The sequence below is a fragment of the Microchirus variegatus genome, assembly GCF_963457635.1.
Source record: "Microchirus variegatus genome assembly, chromosome: 17".
NCBI lineage: Eukaryota > Metazoa > Chordata > Actinopteri > Pleuronectiformes > Soleidae > Microchirus > Microchirus variegatus.
Genome location: NC_139818.1, coordinates 2,450,457 through 2,472,699, shown reverse-complemented (window position 1 = coordinate 2,472,699; position 22,243 = coordinate 2,450,457). Strand labels below are relative to the sequence as shown.

The following is a 22,243-nucleotide window of genomic DNA, read 5'->3' as shown; positions in this document are numbered from 1 at the left end:
GGTCATGTTTGTTGTAGAGCTGTGAAAAGCAAACTGTTGGTTGCAAAGTTTGTGTTCCACTTTTTTTTACCATCATCTACTTTTGAAAAATGCTGCCACACTGCTGATGTCTTTGACATGGATGTGACAGGAGGACTGACTGTACCCTCAAATGTAAAGCTCAAAATTCACGTCTAATTAACTCATGAGCCACTGAGCGAAAACAACCCACTGGGCTGGACAAAACCAAAATTGTGGAAAACAAGGGGGGTGTTCCCTGAAGACAGGCTGTTACCTGTGAAGCACGGGTGCTGTAAAACACCCCTATTAGCATGTGGCACTTTCCTCCTAATGAAATTCACCATAAAAAAAACAATTTTGGTCGAGCCAGAGCGTGTCGACCAAACTTTACAGCCCTAGTGGTGACTCCTAAAGGAGAAGCCTGAAGAAGAAGAGTAATTGTACCAAAGCCGTCCTGCTCTTCACCTGCTGGTTGAAGAACAGTTTAATGTCGACCCCGAAAAGACGAGAACTCTGAAGTCAGCACTTTAAATCCTAAAGTGAATGCGCCTTGTATTGAGATGAGAGAAAACACTGTGGTCTTTAGAAGGACGAGTGGGCGAGACAGACATTTACTGTATATAGAATCAAAGCCACGGAAAAGAGACGATGACCTAACTTCACAAAACAGACGATGGACGACGGAGAGTCGGCCGTAAAAGAACAGAGAGAGAGAGAGAAAAGAAATGGTGTGTTTGTGAGGACACAGAGAGAGAGAGAAAGTGTCTGAAGCAGTTTCCTAAGCCTGGCCGTCACGCATGCTTAACCTTGCGCTAGCGCCGCCGCGACGCAGCTCGCATATCAATGATGGAGTCGTATCAGCAGCAGAGAGAGAGAGAGAGAGAGAGAGGAAACACAGCAGCACATCTGCACTAACACTGTACGACACCGACTCACAACAGCAGTGTAAGTTACACCGGAGAAGAGGGGTAAAGATGACACATGACACAGCAGGACAGGAGACGAATAAACGTGTTTCACAACAACAAAACATTGCTAAAGCACTGAGACAATTGTACTGTGCATGTCCACCAGGCTTTCAGCCAGCAGGGCCCTACTTTTAGGCAGGACGCCTGGTAACCACCGAAACGATGTTGTAATGATGCAAAAACTGCGGCCAGCAAGCGCCTGTCTATACCTGCTTAGAGTCTGTCCAAGATCAGTTTGGAACACCAATAAAACCATTCCAACATGTTGGAGTACACTGTGGAATAGCACCTATTAAAGGTGAAGTAAGCAGTTTATAGTGCCATCTAGAGGAGAGGCTGAAATTTACAACAAAGAACTGCTCCTCTGCTCACCCCCTCCCTTCCCTGAGCGCTACGGTATCCGCAGCCGGGTCAAATGTCGTCCTCGTCGTCTTTCTCCGTGTCAGCAGATGAGGTTTGTGAGTAGAGCTGAAACGATTAATCGATGAATCGATTATTAATCGATTACTAAATTAATCGCCAACTATTTTGATAATCGATAATCGGTTTGAAGCTTTTTTCATGATTAAAACAAGATTTCTGATTGTTTTAGCTTCTTAAATGTGAACATTTTCTTAGTTTCTTTGCTCCACATAAACAAGTAAATCATTCAAACTGAATCATTTTGGTTTGTGAACAAAACAAGACATTCGAGAACATCATCATTTCCAGGTTTGACAAACACTGATCAACGTTTTTTAACATTTTCTAACATTTTATGGACCAAACGATTCATTGATTAATCGAGAAAATAATTGACAGATTAATCGATTATGAAAATAATCATTAGTTGCAGCTCTATTCGTGAGGCGAGGGAGAGGGCGAGCTTCCGCGGCCGTAGCAGACGAAGCAGAGAGAGAGGAGGCGGGACTTCCGCTACAAGTAAAGTGACGCTTGATTTGTTCTCTTGCGTTTGTCCTTACAGGCTCCCGTAGAAACATGGCGTCTCACTGCTAACAGTGACAATGCAACCGCGGCCCACGACCATGTTATTTTACATGACTTTTTGAAACACTACGAAAATGAAACAAAAACTATTATACAGCGACTAGACAATGCAGGAGCACATAATATGTATAAAAAAGTGGATTTTGGGTTATATAAACCCATAAATACTACACAGTGTCCCTTTAAATGCTGGAAAGTCTCTTTGCGCAAAAGCAAAACATGTCTGCAAACAGCGCAGATTATTAACTCCCTGCGACAGAACTCTCTTTTCTCTCTCTTTGAGCAGTTAACTAAAGAGATCAGCTCATCTCATGCATCTGTTCTTCCCTTAATTACAGCGCTAAAGCGTCTTCTACACAAAGGCAAGGGGGGGGGACCCTCTAAAAAAAAATCCTAGCTAAAAGCCCGATGACCACCACCCTCTCACTGTATCTACATGATTAGTTTAGCTAAGATTTGGCAGATAAATGATGACGAGATGAAGATTTTTAAAAGCATAGCTGCTGCAGCGGTAAAATAACAGTAGCTACTCTGTAACATATTGCTAATTAACTTTCTGTATTTATTACTTACTCAATTTCACTCATAGCATGATGCATATACAATGATACACTCCGATTTAGTGGTAGTGCCGTCACTTTACGGGTAACGCAATGGCAGTGCATTGTGGGAAATGTAGTTTATGGTCAATGCACGCCTTAAAGCAGCATAGACCTATTTTAACACCAATTTTTAAGACCAATTAATCAGTCGCGGGCCACATAAAATTACATGGCATCTCATGCATCTGTTCTTCCCTTGATTACAGCGCTAAAGCGTCTTCTACACAAAGGCAAGGGGGGACACCCTCTAAAAAAAATCCTAGCTAAAAGCCCGATGACCACCATCCTCTCGCTGTATCTACATGATTAGTTTAGCTAAGATTTGGCAGATAAATGATGAAGAGATAAAGATTTTTAAAAGCGTAGCTTCTGCAGTGACCGTCAGACTGCAGCTCTGACCGATGCGTCACGTTTCTTGCCAGATTTGAGAGAAGATGTGAAGAAGTAGAAGTATTTATAACAGCGCACAGAGAGTTAAGGAGAACATCAGTGTGTTCCAGTGAATATATTCAATAACACCTACAGTCATTTGCTGTCAGCCAAAAAAACAACCGAGAACTACCTGAGAAAATCTAGAGCCCATGATCGCCAACGTTAAAGTACAGTGTGAATATGATTTTCACAGCAGGCAAACACTTTGTAGAGTAGAGTGAAATTCGATTTAGATGGAGCAAAAAAGTACCTCCAAATACCACCAGAGGAAGCACTGGTGGTTCCACAGTTTGAGAACCATAGGTGTAGATATCTAACACCCACTGGATCACATTGGAAAGCAAGAGTATGGGAAAATCATCAAATCAAATAGAATATGTAAATATGTGGTTTACTAAACACAGATCTGTGCCGCAGGTTCACCTATAAATAATGGGTAAATTGCTGTGAGAATAATACTCAACTCCTTATATGGACATCCTGTGGGTGAGTGTGTTTATAGTTCACATATTCAGGCTTTAAAACATTTGTTTTTCCTGTCTTCTTATGTGTTGTTGTGTCAAAGTTGTGATTCTTTTAATATCGCATTTTTAGCAGCGATATAAAGGAGCAATAATTGTGCAGAAGTCACAAAAATACAGTGTTTTTCTTTTATTATCGTTCATAAAAGTGAACTTTGAACTGTGACGTATTTCGTATTACCTAAACCTCACAAATTCAAATATATAGTGCATAGGTTGTGGTGAAAAAAAGGAAATAAGACACTCTATGATGCACATTCTTATAGCCTCTGTGTAAACTGTACGTTTAAACATGAGCTGAAATGCTCTGTGTTCTTAGAGTGAAACAATAAAGCTGTTAACAACACATTTGTGCCCTTTCAAGCTATTTAAAGAGACATAATTCTGCAACTGTGAAACACATATTCTTTACCAATAAAGAAGAAACAAACAGCCCACAACGTGACTCACATTAAACTCTGTTTCTGTTATTTACATAGATGTGTTTTTTTTATCTGGTTTCATACCAAAACAAGCACTTTATCTGTGACTCGTGGTTGTAAATATTGAAATATCATGACGGAATGTTGCGAAATAGGCTCTAAAACCCGACTGATCTGATGTTTTTTCTGACCTTTTCCACTTGAGCGATCTTCTGTTTGAGTGAGTGGACCTCACACGTTACTCTATTGTCATAAACTGTTCTTTTTTTTATATAAGAATATAATAATAAAGGAGTAAGAGCTAAATTTACTCCTGCAGACAAAAACGTTGGGAGTAAAATCATTCCTGAGCTGCAGCAGCAGGACACTGAGTGTTTTTTCCAACCAACAACAACAACAACAACAGCAGCAGCAGCAGCATTTACTTTTGGCCGGAGCTCTCAGGTTACAGGAAACAGCTTCCCCACCGTGCTGCGGTCTGGAGGAAAAAACGCTGTGTGCATATTTGGCGTCACCGGCGGCAAACGGAGAACTTCCTGACCACAATTGCTGTACCACTAACAACGAGAGGAGGAGGAGGAGGAGGAGGAGGAGGAGAGGAGGAGGAGAGGGTGTGATGTTGTGTTTCTAATTAAAACAGAAGCATTCAGGGACATACATCGACTCCTCAGGGACCAGCGTTGGGTGATAAACTCACTCATGCGTCCCCTCCATCTTTAAAAGGGACTGATAAAAGTCTTTGGGGATGCTATTCCCTCGCCTCCTCCTCCTCCTCCTCCTCCTCCTCCTGTTATCTGATGCCAACAGAGGTCTTTTGTCACATCGATCCTTCCCGAGGATCCTCACGTATTCAGCGAGGATGTCTTCCCGTGTCTTGATTGACACGTCTCCACACGTCGATCACTAAACCTCCGCCTCACGCACACATCGCTAAGAAGCTGCTGCTGCTTTGATAGCAGAGTTACATGTGGAGCAGCAGGGATGAGAGAGTGACTCTGAGGGGACGTCAGGAGATAAAAGCAGGACTTTAAACAGCATCTGCGTTTGCAGTGTTAAAAAGCTTCTGGTGTCATCGTGTACACATCAATAGAAAAATGAAAAATCACAGCCCTTTGTCTTTCCTGATGCTAATCTGAACAGTTGTGAGGATGAAACAGATCGACAGCATTATCTGAGTCTGATTGTCAGTTACAGACCGTAAACACAGAGCAGCCACAGGTCCTGTCGTCACAAATGTCCCAGCAGAGAGGCTGTTATAGTGAGTACCATGATGGATGTTAGGGTTTACGTTCACACACAGAGGAAACATGACGGACAGATGGAGGTTAAATGTTGAGGAGGGAAACATTATGTCACAGTCTACCAGGGTCTCTGCAGCTTTCAACAAGTCAAATTTAAGACTTTTCAAGACTTTTTTAAGACCATAATGAATACAATTTAAGACCCATTTCAAATCCACACTGGCAAAAAAGTACAAAAGACATGAAGGGAAATTGGAGCCACAAATCGTTGAACTTGCAATACGGCTTAGCTGTTGGCTTACGTTAAGTTTATTCCGCTGCTATGCTAAGCTAAGTAACACACCGCCGCGCGCGCACAACACACTAGCTAGTGGTGCTCGCCTTGATAAATTCTCCCCGGGCAGCACAGGTGGACTACTTTAGTTCCGTGTTGTAGAAGTCAAGACTGAAGTTTATGCATGTATTAAATAAAAGTAACGTTGATAGATTTTTAAGACCTTTTTAAATTGTATTTAAGACCTTTTATGAGATTTTAGGAGAATTTAAGACATTTACGTCCTTAAATGCAAATTATTGGATTTAAGACTTTTTAAGTCTACACTCTCTGATCAGCAACAAGCAAAGATGAGATGAACACAACAATCAACTTAAACACAGAGGAGCAGCCTGAGGTGAGCAGAGAGGTCAAAGGTCAGAGGTCAGAGGTCAGAGACCGTCATTGTAGAGCCTTCAACCATGAAGTCCAGCTGGAGATAACCTGACCACCTGTTCTTTTATATTGTTATTTTAAATATAAACAAATGTCACTTCAACTCAAACCAAGTGTCTTCACACGTGGCACTCAAATACGTTTTCTGTGATCTGATTGCAATCAGATACAGCGTCTGACCACTTGCACAGTTAGTACAGGTGTAAATACACCTGAGACGCATCGAGGACGGATTGTTATCTGCCCTCAGTGGAGTCTCAGCTTCATCCGCAACATCTACATGAGCTGAAATCACGTCGGCACAGCTAAAGCGGCAACAAAACTCCACAGTTTTTCTCCTTCTCCTTTTCAAAAAGCAAAGACGAGTCCATGTGATGGACGCGACGCTGTTGTCTGCTGCTGGGAATCTTTGCAGAAGAAGAAGAAGAAGAAGAAAGGGAGGTGACGTCGTAAGGGATAGCAATTGGATCTTCACGTGGACACCGGAGACGCGTGTTAACACCAGGTGTAAACGCATGTGGTGAAGTGCAATGTGATCACAGAGGAAAACACATTCTATCTATCTATCTATCTATCTATCTATCTATCTATCTATCTATCTATCTATCTATCTATCTATCTATCTATCTATCTGAAGAACTGATTCAACTCCTCAGCTGCACAACTTGTGTCCAGAATTCCACATTCACGTGAGAAGCTCATTATTATCTACGCTCAGCCTCAGGATTTGAGTCCGCAAAAGTTTAGCAGCAGCATCAGCAGCAGCATCAACACATGTTTATGTTTATCCACTGGCTGCATTCTTTTGTTCACGCTCTGCAAAAACCATCACCCTTTCACTTTCTGTCTAATGAGTGTGCGTGTCGTCATCACACACACACACACACACACACACACACACACACACACACACACACACACACACACACACACACACACACACACACACACACACACACACACACACACACACACACACACACACACACACACACACACTAATCAATCTCATTCCTCATGTAGCAGCTTGAAAAAGACATGAAATTCCCCACAATATTGTCAACATACTGTAGTGTGTGTGTGTGTGTGTGTTCCTCTGTAATGTGACTCACTGTCAGAGCCAGAGTGGCAGCCTGGATTGCCTCTGTCGGATAAATACTCCCAGCATGCAACGCTCTGCCTCCGTCTGCACAATGTGCTGCATTGGCAGCCTTCTGGCAAGATCGTGGACGCGTCTGTGTTAGCGCACACCGTGTGTGTGTGTGTGTGTGTGTGCGCTTCTACACATCTGTGGCTGCCACCTGAGCTCAACCACGGCAGAGACAGTTAATATGTTATTAGGACGAGGAGTCAGAGCAGAGCAGATGCTGAGCTTCTAACGAAAAACAAGACAAGAGGAAAATAAAATAAAGTCATATGAGGATGGAAATGGAGGACGGGGACATTTGTGTGTAGATGTGTTCAGTTTGTTCCATCTGGAATGTGTGTGTGTGTGTGTGGGGTGTGTGTGTGTGTGTGTGTGTGTGTGTGTGTGTGTGTGTGTGTGTGTGTGTGTGTGTGTGTGTGTGTGTGTGTGTGTGTGTTTGTGTGTGTGTGTATGTAACGACACTTGCTCTCGACTGCAGTCCACACAGTTTGGGACGTGGAATGTGTGTTTTCTCTAACCGCCAGCTACACAAAGCGACACCGGTCGAACAACTGCAGGACACAGTCAGTGGTCGTGTTGTGTCACTCTGAATGAAAATCAAGTGCAGTCAACACACAGGTCCAAGAGGAGAGAGAGAGCTGAGCTGAGCAAAGGCTTTTGTCTGAGACACAGATTGTTCACTACAGTCTGGGACTATCACACACAAAGCTGTGGATGTCAAGAAAACCTCAAAGTCTCAGATGGGACATCACTATGTCCTTATTCTCACTGTCCTCACTCGGTGTCTAATGGTGCGTTCCAGATGTTGTCAGAGTTTCCCACTTCCTCAACTTCTGTCATTTCTGTTTCAAAGTAAATCAGTTGTGCTCATAGTTTTATCCAAACTTTATCCGTAGACGTGTTGCGTGTGCAAAAAACAAGATGGCGCGTTTTTTTTAATCAACTAGTTTCGCCAAAAATCGCTGGTCCAAAAACATTTTTTTTTTCCCCCCGACTTCCCATGAACGCGGTCAACTCGTCCGACTTCCGATTACATAAAATGGAACGCAGCAAAACTTAATAGAACTGAGGTTAATTCCTCAACCCCATGTTTCTCAAACTGTGGTATATGTCGTTAATTTTATGATTTAAATACACACCAATATTTTGCTTACCACAGAGCAACATGAGCTGTAAAAGACGTCCTTTAACCTGGATTAAATGGACTTGGACTAAGTAATTTCCATATGTTGTATTTTTATTCTTTAAAGTGGACCTAGACCGGAAGTTCCAATTAACGCTGTTTTTTAGTGTGTATCTGCGTCATTACCTTGTTTATGAAGCCCTGAAGGTTCTAAACAAACAGTTCAGCCACTGCTGAGAACGCTGTGTTTTATTGTAATCTCGGGCTCAGCGAGATCTCTGAAAAAACCCGGTCCAGTTACGTAAACAGTGGTTCTCCTGAACAGCAGATCGTCCTGCTCCGGGCACTAGTCCGGGCACATCCAGTTGCGTACATTGAACCGCAGAAGAAGAATAACGTCCGTTGTGGAGGTGTTTCACGAGCGACAGTGTCTTCTGACTCTGGGTCTGACTCTGGGTCAAAGGTCGTCAAAGGGACTGAGGCGGGGAGTCGTGAAGAAGCTATTTTTAAACACTGTTAAAACAATGTTTTGATAATGAGTAGCAGTGCATCCACCGTTCCAGAGGGGGGAGCTGTGCTTCTGAGAGCGGGTGTGCTGAATATGTCACTCCGGGTACTGGCCAATCACAAGACAGTCTGTTTTCTCGGCAAGATTTATGTCTGAAATAGCGCGGCTGACAAGTGCTTCAAAAGGGACAGATTTCTATCGGCTCGTTTACAGCAACTAGGAGGTTTTTGAGCATAAAAACAAGTTAATGTATGTAAGTAGACCTCCATAACTAACATATATGTGCAACAGGACCACTCTATGTGAGCTTTAAAACACTGGGGTACAACACGAGAAACAAATCAATAAATGTAGATCACAGAGTGTGGACACAGACCGGGAGTAACCACACAGCCAGTTATCAGAGAGAAAATTAGACATTATTTAGTTTTTCATTCATGTCTAATCTCAGGCAGATTATGCCGACAGTGTTAAAGATGAGCTTCGTCATTTGTTTTCCCTCACTGAATCTACATTATTTCTAAAAATGTTCTACCACTTTTTGTCACTGCAAAACAACACACGTGCATGTGAAGCACGGACAGACAATCACACAGTGTACTCAGAGGTCAGCTGCATTTAAATGTACGTCTATATTTATATGGGCCAGACGCCCGGACCCTCTCCGTCTGTTGGGGTCCGTTCTGAGGTCAATACTACAAGACTGTGAACTAATGATCCAGCAAATTCCCTCAGCTGTGTTCTCCCTCCTCCTCCTCCTCCTCCTCCTCCCTTTGCTTCAATCTGCTGCTGTCCTCCGTCTCTCCCACTCTCTGATCCCCCGCTGTGCTGCAGAAATGAGAAACTAACTGAAGCTTCGGCAGCACCAGCAGCAGCAGCAGCATCAGCACCGAGCCTCGCTCTGTTTCCCCCGAAACACACGGCAGATAAACAAGGCGGCTTCTCAAGACACCAGTGAAACTCTGGCCGCTGCTGGATTTTCTTTATGCCTTTGACCGTTTGTTCTGATCTGGTGTTTTCATCACAGCCGTGCGTCAGTATGTCAAGCTTGTCTGACCATGTTTAAACATGGAAATCAAAATGATCTGCAACAACGTGGAAGATTGAATTAAATAGCGTGTGAATCGATAAGTCTGATAGCCTCAGTGTGGAACAGCATTTCTGATTTTTCCTCCGAGTACCACCAAAGGAAGCTGACATACCACACATTTTTCCATGCGTTTACAAACCTTTTTTCTGTGGGAACTGTCTGCTGTAAACCGCTAACTCTCCCGCACCAAAGCCCATTCATAAAATCACCTATTTTTTACGTCACGACACACAGGAGCTGTTGAGCGACTGCTGCCTCAGTAACTACATTCAAACGTGTCATTATTGTGACTTTGGTGATTGATGTCCTTCGGTCTGGTTCACTTTAGTGAGGAAAACTTTACAAACGCAGGAGCAGCAGAGGAGAAACGGTGGTGTGAGCACAAGCTAAAAACACTGATTTTCTCTATGGACTTTGGTGCAGGAGAAAATTCCAGTTAGAAATTCCTTTCATTATGATATCTGTGAATAACATGGAGGTGGATGCTCCCTCTAAAGCATTGGTTCTCAAAGTGCGGCCCGGGGGCCAATGGCGGCCCGCAGAATCATTTCTGGCGGCCCCGCAATGAATTACAGTTGATAGTTTTAATCCAGGAGTTACTAAGCTTGTTAAATGTTTATTGGACATTACTGGATACAGACCAATAAGTGTAAACAAAAAAACTGGGTATTTACTTGGTTTCTATATGGTGAATTTTATATTATTGGGTTATAAGCTGGTAATAAGCAGGTAGCTACAGCCCCCAATTACTAGCTATTTACCCAGTAAATACATGGTAACAGAAATGTGTTACTTGGTATTAACCTGTAATTAGAAGGTAAAAACAATGGCCAAAATACTGGGTAATTACCCAGTAAATTATAAAGCGTTATTATATTAATGCTTATATTACTTAACGCTAATCTGTAGAACTGCAATCTGGTCATTAAAATTATTACAAATGGGATTTCCTTTTTTTTTTTTCTTTGGCGGCCCTCAGTCCAATGTTGGGTTCCTAAATTGGCCCTCAGGTATCAGAACTTTGAGAACCCCTGCTCTAAAGACAGTAGGTAGTCCACGTATTGACTCTGTTTCACCGTATCATTTAGATTCTTTTACACACACACACGTGCTCACACCAAGTATCTTCCACACCTCGATGGTAGCATCCATCTCTGCCTCTGTCAGTGCGATAAAGCAGCATCAGAGCCACAGCGCTCACTCCTGTCCTGTCCTTATCGATTGGGAATAAAGAATGTGGCTCAAGGGACGGAGTCGGACACTCAGTCACACTGTGGACAAACATGAATGAAGTGGATTCAGAGGGCACCACATATATTAATCCAGTCTTTTATGGACATACGTACTTCTGGAGATTAAAGGGCTTGCAAACGAAAACAAAAACATACTTTATAACTGTGAGTTCATCACGTGCTGCTTTAGCTGAAAAGACAGACGACTAAATCCTCACCATCTGAAAAGTTCTGTGAATTTAAAAAGTTTGGCTTACGTAACAATAAGAGTACAAGTATTTATTTACTGTAGGAAAAGTAGTGGAGTAAAGTTTGTTAGAAATATAAATAAAGTAAACTACAGATACGTAGTGAATTTTGCACTTAAGTACAGTAACAGATTTTTCTGTTTTTACAAAAGTACAGACAACACAGACATGGACTAAAGACTGCAGCAGATTAGCATATTTACGCTCTTATCTTGAAAAACAGAAGCAATTGTTATAAGCCAGCAGCTGCAACTTTCACACTAAGTCAGGCTTCATCCATAATACTCAGTAAAGTTCTGCTCTGGATATACAGGCTCATTTAGGATGAGATTTCACAGCATTTCAAAGTAAAAGTGTTTGTTTTGATGTGAAATCACGTACTTACTTCTATTGAGAAAGAAGAGCTAACGGGCCGGTTTTCATCAATACATTCATAATAATAATAAGTGACGGGTCACATGACATCGATTGAGGGGCCACTTACGTGGGTTTGAGACATTTATTTAACTTACTTACGACATATGTTGTGAATTAGGTTTGTCACCTTTTTTAAAAAAAAACTACAGCACAGAGACTTCATTACTGAAGCAAAGGAGTCTGCGGTTCTCAAAGTGTGGTACGTGTACGACCAGTGGTACGTGAGCTTCCCCTGGTGGAAACTCTGTTTATACCAGGGTATGAGATCAGAGTGGAGCAGAGCGTTTTATTTTGTCAGGACTGTAAAGGTTTACTTTTTTACTTTAACTTAAGTATTTTTTAGACTTTTACGTAAAATGTTTTTGTACTTTAAAAAAATTACTTGAGTAGACTATTGTAATAATAATAATGAGGATAAAACTTCATTTCCATTGTTCACCATCATCCTCCAACACCGCCTGGTTCAAACTGTGTCATGTGTTATGTGTCATGTGGGAATAAAAACGATAACATCGCAGCACAACCTTCACATGCAGCGTTTCCATCTCCAGCATCTGAGAATAAGGAGAAACTGCGACTTCATTGTCAAGGAAACACAAGACTGTTTCTGTGAGGAGACGATAGACAGACACAGACAGACACAGACAGAGACACAGACAGAGAGTGCGTCCTCTGCTGTGACGGTGACTGCACTCAGCGGCGCGCAGAGACGCGACACCTGAACACACGCAACAAACTGCGGACACTTTGTTTCCACTGCCAACAACAGACGACGGAGAGACAGAGCCGCTGTTCAACATGACGATACAAAATAACTGCTGTTTCCGTGTCGGAACTATGTATCACACACAAACACACAAACACGCGCGTAAACCTGCGCGTAAAACTGCTCAAAAATGATCCAAAAAGTCTCCAAACGAAGCGGTTTTTAATGTAAGAGAAAACGAGCAGAGAGGAGCAGTGAAGCTGGAGAAAGTACCGCGATACTTTGTCTGAAAACGGCTCAAAAACATGTCGACCTTTCCTGACATAAATGAAGCAGCCAACTTTCCCAGAGCCTCGCAACAGCGCCGGAGAGAGCTCCACTCCACCGGAGAGAGCTCCACTCCTCTCCGGAAAGAGCTCCACTCCTCCGCCGCTGCTGCTGCTTCCTCCGCCGCTGCTGGTGCCCTCCCCTCCCGCAGCTCCGTGTGTGACTGCCAGCCCCACGGCCGCTCACCCACTTCCCCTCTCCGCAGCAGCAGCAGCAGCGGTTTCCTCCCCCCATAAATAAAAGTGACTTACTTTTCTCTGGCTTGGCTGTCGGACGGCACGTTGCCGCTCTTGCCTTTGGCGTACATGCTTGCAGAGAGCTCCGATTGTCACGCACCTGTCAACCCATCACAACCTCCCCGGGCACAGCCCCGTCGCCATGGCGACACAAGCAGCGTCGGCTCCCATTGGATGCCCCGCTGCTCGGGACCGCCCGCTCGCCATGGCAACCGCCAGTGAGTGACAGCAACGCGGCCACGCCCCCATTGGACAGTAGCACGACCTCCGTCTCTCACTCTCTTTTTTCACTCTCTCTCCCTGTTTCACTCTGTCCTGTCATGTCAGTGTCTCTCATCCACACTAACCCTTAACCCTAAACCAGGTCTTATCCCTGAAAAAGTCCCTTTAAGAGGTGACAGAGGACCAGCCACAAGGTCCTCACTTTCCCAAAATGTCCTTGTTATGTCTTTGCCCCTTAACCTTAACCTTAAAGGTGCATTATGTAATAAATCTAAAGCAACTGGCCATAAAATCCTCCTAATATGTCACAGAGACTCAGGAATAATGTTCATATAACAAACTGAACTCACCAACAACAACAGTACAGACTAAATATTTGCATTAAAAAAAATATTTTGCAGACTGCAAATCATGTTTTGGCATGTGGCGCCACCTACCACCGTCTACCAATCATTGCAGTCAGTAGAGTCTCAGCCACCGAGCAACCAGGGGATGTCAGTTAGGTCAAAAAATTAAACCTAAAAGACCTCGGTATTTTGAAATTGGATTTAGCAACCGTTTTTGGCCACATTCTTACATATGGCATCTTTAACCATTACAGCTAAATACCTTAACCTTAAAGGTGCATTATGTAATAAATCTAAATCAACTGGCCATAAAATCCTCCTAATATGTCACAGAGACTCAGGAATAATGTTCATATAACAAACTGAACTCACCAACAACAACAGTACAGATTAAAATATTTTTTGAAGACTGCAAATCACGTTTATGTTTTGAAATCATGTTTTGGCATCATGTGGCGCCACCTACTGCCGTCTACCAATCACTGCAGTCAGTAGAGTCTCAGCTGGACGAGCAACCACGGGTTGCCAGTTACGTCAAAAAATGAAACCTAAAAGACCTCGGTATTTTGAATTTGAGTGTAGTAACTGTTTTTGGCCACATTCTTACATATGGCACCTTTAACCATCACAACTAAATACCTTAACCTTTAACCTAAAACAGCTGTTCTTTTTACAGACAGTCACCTCCTCTACCAATCAACACTGTTCAAACTATTCTCACCAGCACATTTGCATTGTTTATTTACAGTTTTATACCTTGTCTTGTATAAATTACCTTAAAGCACGTGTCAAAACTCAAGGCCCGGGGGCCAGATGTGGCCCGCCACATCATTTTATGTGGCCCACGCGGTCTATGCTGCTTTAAGGCGTGTTCAAGAAAGACGGGAAGGCGAATACATGTTTGTGCTTCAAGGATAAAACCTGGTAAGTCTTTTGTCATATGAGGCGGTGTCGGAGTACGATCTATGTCTGCATTTTGACACCAAACAAGGAGCCAAGTATGCTAAAGTTAGCCTTCAAGAAAAACAATGAATTGTCAAATAATTAAAAGGCAAACTGTGATCAACCAAAAACGATGCGGCAGTGAAAGCTAGCTTGTCTTAAAGGGATACTTGAGTAAAAGTATATAACCAGAAAATGACTCTGGTAGAAGATGAAGTTACAAAGATAGTTAGAGGAAATGCAGCGGAGTGAAAGTTGCTAGAAATAAAAATAACTTGATATGTTACATATGTATATATATATGTATATAAATATGTGCAAATGTACAAACATGTATTTCTTTTTTCAAACTGTAAACTGCTCGACAAAATAAATCAGAGTTTGCAATCAGGAGTTGAGAGGAGCCGTGAACACTGTGTGAATGTTAAGTACATTTACAGTAAAGCTAGAGGTCACAGTGACTCTGTGTGTGTGTGTGTGTGTGTGTGTGTGTGTGTGTGTGTGTGTGTGTGTGTGTGTGTGTGTGTGTGTGTGTGTGTGTGTGTGTGTGTGTGTGTGTGTGAGAGACTGCGTGAGACACTACTGTCTTCTGCCCGCTGTCGGGTAGAAGTGCTACGTCATGCTGCTGTCTGTCTATCTGTGTCGTGTGTCTGTGTGTGTGTGTGTGTGTGTGTGTGTGTGTGTGTGTAAAGTTGAATTTAAATACACAGTAAACACACGTGTCACCACTGATTGTTGGATTAGGACGAGGTAAATTGAGCTTAAAGGGAGCTTTGATATAGTTATTTTATGGTGACAAGCTAGGTGTGTGTGTGTGTGTGTGTGTGTGTGTGTGTGTGTGTGTGTGTGTGTGTGTGTACATTTGTAGTGGGCCTATCTTTGTGAGGGCATTCTGACCTTGTGAGGACATCTTGGCAGGTTCTTACAGCTATAAAGGGAAATTTTGAGGGTTAAGACCTGGTTTAAGGACTTTTTTTTCAATGAGACTTGAGTTTAGGTTAATGTTATGGATTAAGACGTGGTTTTAGGGTTAGAATTGAGATTAGGTTAAGGTTATAGTTAAGGTTAGGCATCGAGTTGTCGTTAAGGTTAGGGTTAGGGGGGTTGTGAATGCATTATGTCGTCACTATGAATGCTGTACAAGAATGAGTGTGAATGTAAGTGTGTGTGTGTGTGTGTGTTTGTGTGTGTGTAGGGCAGCAGTGACAGGGGCAGCAGTGTTTATACTTATGCAATGCTCCTGCGTTGTGACCCAGTTGGAAAGGATGCTGCCTGTCTCGTTCTCTTTCTGCCTGAACCCCTGTCATCCCTCCCTCCTTCCATCCCTCCATCACTTCCTCCCTCCCCTCATCCGCCTAATCCACCCCAACTTTCCCCCCGGAGAGCAGCGGAAGATCTATTTCTATTTGAGACGAGCTCAAACTTTTTGGTTCTGGGATGAGTCCCTTGAGGTCGATCACCATGACAACCACTGGCAGGAGATAACCATGTGTTCCAGAGGATGGAAGAGAAAAGAGAAAGAGCAGGAGACAAAGGACAAGGAGGAGTCTTTTACGCTGGCAGTGAAGCGTAAAAGACATGATGACTCTCAGTATGAAATAATGTAAATAATAGTGAGCTTGCTGACCTTTGGAGATCTCCATCGGTCCAACTCTGGAACGTCCGGCCGGAACCGTTATATATTGGATTGAATAGAAAGTGAAACTAAACTCTCACAGGTCACAATATGTGTCTGATCTTCACCAAACTTGACGTACACGATCCTTGGACCAAGCCGCACAAAAGTTACCAGACGGATTTTTGATTTGCCCGTCACAAACAGGAAGTTAGCTCATATTATCAGGAGCGCTTTCACGTACCGAAACCAAACTTTGTACATGAACTCGGGACTCCAATACGAGGAAGCACAAGATCTGACGAACGAAGTATTGATGAAATTTTCAGCTGAAGCATCAACACACCGTATTCCACGAGCTGCTCGCATCAGTGAAATGCACCGAGCGAGCGCACGCTGCAGTTCGTTCCCCCGGAAATGCATTCTAGTTGTGTTAGTTCCACTAAACCCAGACTTCAGTAAACATGTAAACAAGTGGACATTTACGTGATTGACTAAAGCCTGTCACACACTACAGGATAATTGGTCAGTTTCATGTGACAATCGTCACAAAAAGTTCTTCTGATTTGAGGCTGGTTTGACCAGAACAGCAGATGATAGATAGATAGATAGATAGATAGATAGATAGATAGATAGATAGATAGATAGATAGATAGATAGATAGATAGATAGATAGATAGATAGATAGATAGATAGATAGATAGATAGATAGATAGATAGATAGATAGATAGTATTAAAGTAGACTTACTAAAGTAGAGTAGCTCTAACTGAGATCTTGCAGTAACTTACTTTCAGAGACCTATTGTCTCATAAAAAGCGACATACTTACTTCCGTCATCACTCCTTTTGCCCGTCTCCTCAATCTTCTTCCTCCACTTCCAAAGTCTTCTTCTCTACTTTCCTCTCCGTCCTTCAGTCCACCCACCTCGTCTGTCTGAGGTCGTCTACTGCAGGTCGTCTACATCCACTGAGCTCTCATCACTGTCACAAACAATCAAATGGACATGCAATCGCACAATACTACAACAGCACAACAACAACGATATATGAGAAACACAAAGATGACACACAGTTGCCCCTCTCCACTTTTACAACAGCCGCTCTGGCATTCTGGCAGTCCGCCTCTGTTTACTGAGGCCGTCGATGGGCTCTGTAATCGTATATTTCCACCGAGAGCGTCTGTTAGCAACGTCGCTAATTAGCAAACGATTAAGCTCCCACACAAAGACGGCTTCTCGAGATTAATTAGCAGCGAAGTTCACAAAAGCTCGTGGCTCGGTAAATAATTTAGCACGAACAATAGTACACCTTGTCACGCTGTTTTTTTTTTTTGTTTTGTTTTCAGACGACTAATTGTTGGTGTGGAGACTAAGAGTAAATCAATGTTCATCATTGATTCCTTTAAGTGGACAGTGGAGAAATAATCTATTAGATTTTTGATATTCAGCAATAAAACAAACTGTTGTTGGAAAGTATGGGAAAAAACTTTAAAGTCAGGTTTAAATGTTATTGGAGTTTACAACGCATCTGTAACATCAGTGTCCAGTCTTGTATAAATACATTAAACGGATACTTCTGTACAAGTATCTGACCAGAAAATGACTTTGGTAGAAGTTGAAGTCACTTTTTTATAATATTACTGAAGTAAAAAGTCTAAAATGTACTTAAAAAGAGAGGAGTAAGGATTGAGCCATGGTGGATCAGTGGTACACTCTTAGAAATAAGGGTTCCAAAAGGGTTCTTCTACAAGGGCTGAGGTTCTACCTGGAACCAGTTCTTTGGGAAAGGGTTTTTTCCAGTAAGAACCATTTTGATCCAGAGAACCCTTTAAACCCCCTTTCATGAATAAATTATTTTAAAATGGTTCTTGGTGAAACCCTCTAAATGGGTTCCAGGTGGAACCTTTATAAAAAGGTTTTACCTGGAGCCAAAAAGGGTTCTCTGAGGACACTTTTTATTTCTACGAGTCTACACTCTTAGAAATAAAAGTGCTAAGTAGAACCATATAAGGTTCTTCGGCTTGTCCTCAAAGGAGAACCATTTTGGCTCCAGGTAGAACCTTTTTATGAACCAAAGGTTCCTTTTGGAGGAACCCTTTTAAAACCCTTTATTCAGGAAAGGGGTTTTAAAGGGTTCTCTGGATCAAAATGGTTCTTACTGGAACCATTAGTGTTACCAAGAACCCTTGAAAAACTCCTTCTTCAGGAAAGGGGTTTTCCAGAAGCTAATGGTTCCAGGTAGAACCTCAGCCCTTGTAGAAGAACCCTTTTGGAACCCTTATTCCTAAGAGTGTAGGGTGAGTTGTCTTTCAACTGGAAGGGTGTAGGTTCAATTCCTGGCTCTGCTGGTCTATAGGTGTCCTTGAGCAAATACACTTAACCCCATGGTGAAGCAGCTCATTAAGACTAGAAAAAGCTCCATATACAGTAAATACAGACCATAATTGAGAAGTAAGAAGTAACAAAGACAGTTAGATGAAAATAAAGTAAAGTAAAACAACGTCAAGTACAGATATTGTACTTAAGTACAATAACAAAGTATTTGTACATTGTTACATGACAACACTGACACTGAGTAATGGAGTGTAAGAGAAATGCATTTTACCTTTTTTTTGACCCAGTCTCTTCTCTGGTCCAGAGGGAATCTTACAAATTGCCTTCTCCACACAAGCCTTCGTCGTCTCTGCTGATGAAGACGGTAAAGAACAACTTCAGTTTGTCAGCTCAGAGTTTTGTTAACGACGTAAAAACTCGCTGCAAATTTGTGAGAAGACACAAACTTCCATTTTGCCGACATCAGCACAGCATAAACAGACCCACACACACACACACACACACACACACACATATATATATATATATGTGTTACAACAGTTTTATTAGGATGAACACTTTGACAGTTTATCTCGTACGAATCAACACTGATTTACCGCAGCTACAAGTTCAGGCAGGCATAAAGTTGGCATTTCAGGGAAGGGGGAAAAAAAAGAGAAAAGAAAGAAAAAGATTTGCTTTCAGCAGCTGATGCAAGAGGAAAGCAAGAGATGAGAACATCCTAATAAGCATGTCTGGAAATATTCAGTGTCTGGCTGATTTAAAGGGCATCTAATGTGAAGTGGTCTTGAAAAGCTGGGCCCTGCTGTGCTCACTCTTCTGTTCTGATGCCAGAGTCGACCGAGCCGACGCGTTGGACTTGACCGACGCAGATGCAGAAGCTGTGTAATGTTTGTGTGTCTGTGGTCTGTGTGATTATCAAACGCTAGATCGCTGCTCAAAGAGGTTTTGATCGTTAAGGAAAAGAAGATAACGGGGGCCGAAAGTTCAAAAATGGTGTAAAAATGTGGCTCCGATTCGATCACGTTTGTTCTGAATTTGGCCGAGAGATGAAAAAGAGGGAAGCGACTGAAGCGATGAAACATCTGCACCAGAGGAAAACGCTGCATTTGTTGGACCATTTTTTTTGTGCAGAATATGATGCTGATTTCACGCCGCAATTAGACAGCTGTTAAACGCTTCATTATGGATCTACTCTACAGATGCACAGACTGTGCTGTTGATATTACTTTACTTTGATGGACATTAGGGCTGTAACGATACACAAACTCACGATTTGATACATTCCACGATTTTTTTTAAAATTTAAAAAACATTTTATTTAAACAACATTTACTTATATAACAACTTAAAGGTGAAGTAAGTAGTTTATAGTGCCATCTAGAGGAGAGGCTGAAATTTACAACAAAGAACTGCTCCTCTGCTCACCCCCTCCCTTCCCTGAGCGCTACGGTGTCCTCAGCCGGTCAAATGTCGTCCTCGTCGTCTTTCTCCATGTCAGCAGATGAGGTTCGTGAGGTGAGGGAGAGGGCGGAGCTACCGCAGCCGTAGCAGACGAAGCGGAGAGAGTGGAGGCGGGACTTCCGCTACAAGTAAAGAGACGCTTGATTTGTTCTCTCGCGTTTGTCCTTACAGGCTCCGGTAGAAACATGGCGTCTCTCTGCTAACAGTGTCAATGCAACCGCGGCCCGCGACCATGTTATTTTACATGACTTTTTGGAACACTACGAAAATGAAACAAAAACTATTATACAGCGACTAGACAATGCAGGAGCACATAATATGTATAAAAAAGTGGATTTTGGGTTATATAAACCCATAAATACTACACAGTGTCCCTTTGAACAACATTTACTTATATAGCAACTTAATGTAACATTTAATAACAAATATTTTGCAACACTGTGAACAGATTTGAACATAAATAAATAAATAAATAAATAACCAAAGATTTCCCTCTTTTCTGTAACAAAATAATACTGTTGAAAAATACAAAGTAAATGATCAATCAGACTGGGATTTGTCCCCAAAAGCATGCTGGGAAGTGTAGTTCTTCATGAGGAGGAGTTTTGTTCCAGTGGAAATAACTTGTTTTGATAAACAGCAAAGGTAGGACAACATTTCCGCTTGTATTTCTTGAAAGTCAGTTGTTGTTTTGCTCTTATTTTGGGGCTGGATCCGTGAATCTTGCTCGTAGAGTGATAAAAATCTGTGATCCATCTGTGTTTTAACTGTGTTTGGTGAACATAAGAATGGTTTATATGAGCTTTTAGCTGAGTTTCTGACCTTTCTGTGGGTATGCAGCATGTCTGTGTTTGTTAAAGTTAGATATGGTTTTAGGACGCTTTTGTCGCTGCGTCTCACGCTGCACTGCCCCCAATTAACGCGATAATTTGACACCCCTAATAAAAATAAGTTTGGTAGCACTAACAGCTCATATCATGTGGCTGACTGGAAAAACTGGCAGTTAGAAAGAGTGTTTCGCCATTCTGTTTTCTCACGCCACGAGACAAGTTCGTGGGTCTGAGTATCCCGATTTCGATACGCATATCGTTACAGCACTAATGGACGATATTGACGGCCACGTTGCAGATATACCAGATCACCACAGCGACTCAAACACTCACACTCGGTCTAAAGTCCCACCGTCGTTACGTGCTGTAGAATTCACTCCCTTTGCGTAATCACACCGCTGACATGAAACAGCATTTCTTTCTGGGATTTATCGGGGAAGAAAAAGTGCAGTTGAGCAGAAGCTGGAAAACCTCCATCAAAATTATATCTGTATGCACGGCCGCCTTCTCTGAATTCTGAGCAGGTTTTCCATTGCTGAAATTCCTGATGATCCGAGCTGGGTTTGTGCGTGCGCTGGGTGCTGATGTGACTGACAGAGCACTACGGCGGCAGAGGACATTTTGGGCTGAGGACTCTGGGTAATGAGGCTCTGTGTTACTGTGTGTGTGTGTGTGTGTGTGTGTGTGTGTGTGTGTGTGTGTCTTTGTGAGAACCAAAAAGATAGGGAGTGAGGATATTCTGGCTGGTCTTCACATCTTTAAAGCGGACCAAGACCAAAAGTTCCAATTAAGGCTGTTTTTAGTGTGTATCTGCGTGATTAGCTTGTTTACGAAGCCCTGAAGGTTCTAAACAAACAGTTCAGCCACTGCTGAGAACGCTGTGTTTTATTGTAATCTCGGGCTCAGCGAGATCTCTGAAAAAACCCGGTCCGGTTACGTAAACAGCGGTTCTCCTGAACAGCAGATCCTCCTGCTCCGGGCACTAGTCCGGGCACATCTGGTTGCGTACATCGAACCGCAGAAGAAGAATAACATCCGTTGTGGAGGTGTTTCACGAGCGACAGTGTCTTCTGACTCTGGGTCTGACTCCGGGTCAAATGTCGTCAAAGGGACTGCGGCGGGGAGTCGTGAAGAAGCTATTTTTAAACACTGTTAAAACAATGTTTTGATAATGAGGAGCAGTGCATCCACCGTTTCAGAGGGGGGAGCTGTGCTTCTGAGAGCTGGTGTGCTGAATATGTCACTTCCGGGTATTGGCCAATCACAATACCCGGAAGTGACAAGACAGTTGGGTAGCCGGGGGTGAGAGTTGAGTCTGAAATATCGCGGCTGGGAAACAGCGTCAGATTTTCAGAAGAGGATTTCTATCGGCTCGTTTCCAGCAACTAGGAGGTTTTTGACCATAAAAACAAGTTAATATATGTAAGTAGACCTCCATAACTAACATATATGTGCAACAGGACCACTCTATGTGAGCTTTAAAGGGTTTTTGTGGGGTTTTAGGGTTAGGGTTAGAAGTAATGGTTTGGGTAATAGTTAGGGTTAGGCATTTAATGATGCTTTAACGTTAGGG

The 22,243-nt window shown here is 42.6% G+C and overlaps 1 protein-coding gene across 26 annotated transcripts in view; it reads right to left on the bottom strand.

Moving 5' to 3' along the window:
• The window catches only part of ssbp2b (single stranded DNA binding protein 2b), a gene marked incomplete at both ends in the record, with an annotated part of 61,612 nt that extends 48,625 nt beyond the window's left edge, over positions 1-12,987 (bottom strand). For all 26 annotated transcript variants that reach the window (XM_083903374.1, XM_083903388.1, XM_083903393.1 and 23 more), the window contains one exon: positions 12,932-12,987. In XM_083903374.1, coding sequence (XP_083759500.1) covers positions 12,932-12,987 — 56 coding nt within the window. The remainder of the gene's footprint in view (positions 1-12,931) is intronic.
• Positions 12,988-22,243: the final 9,256 nt, after the last annotated feature.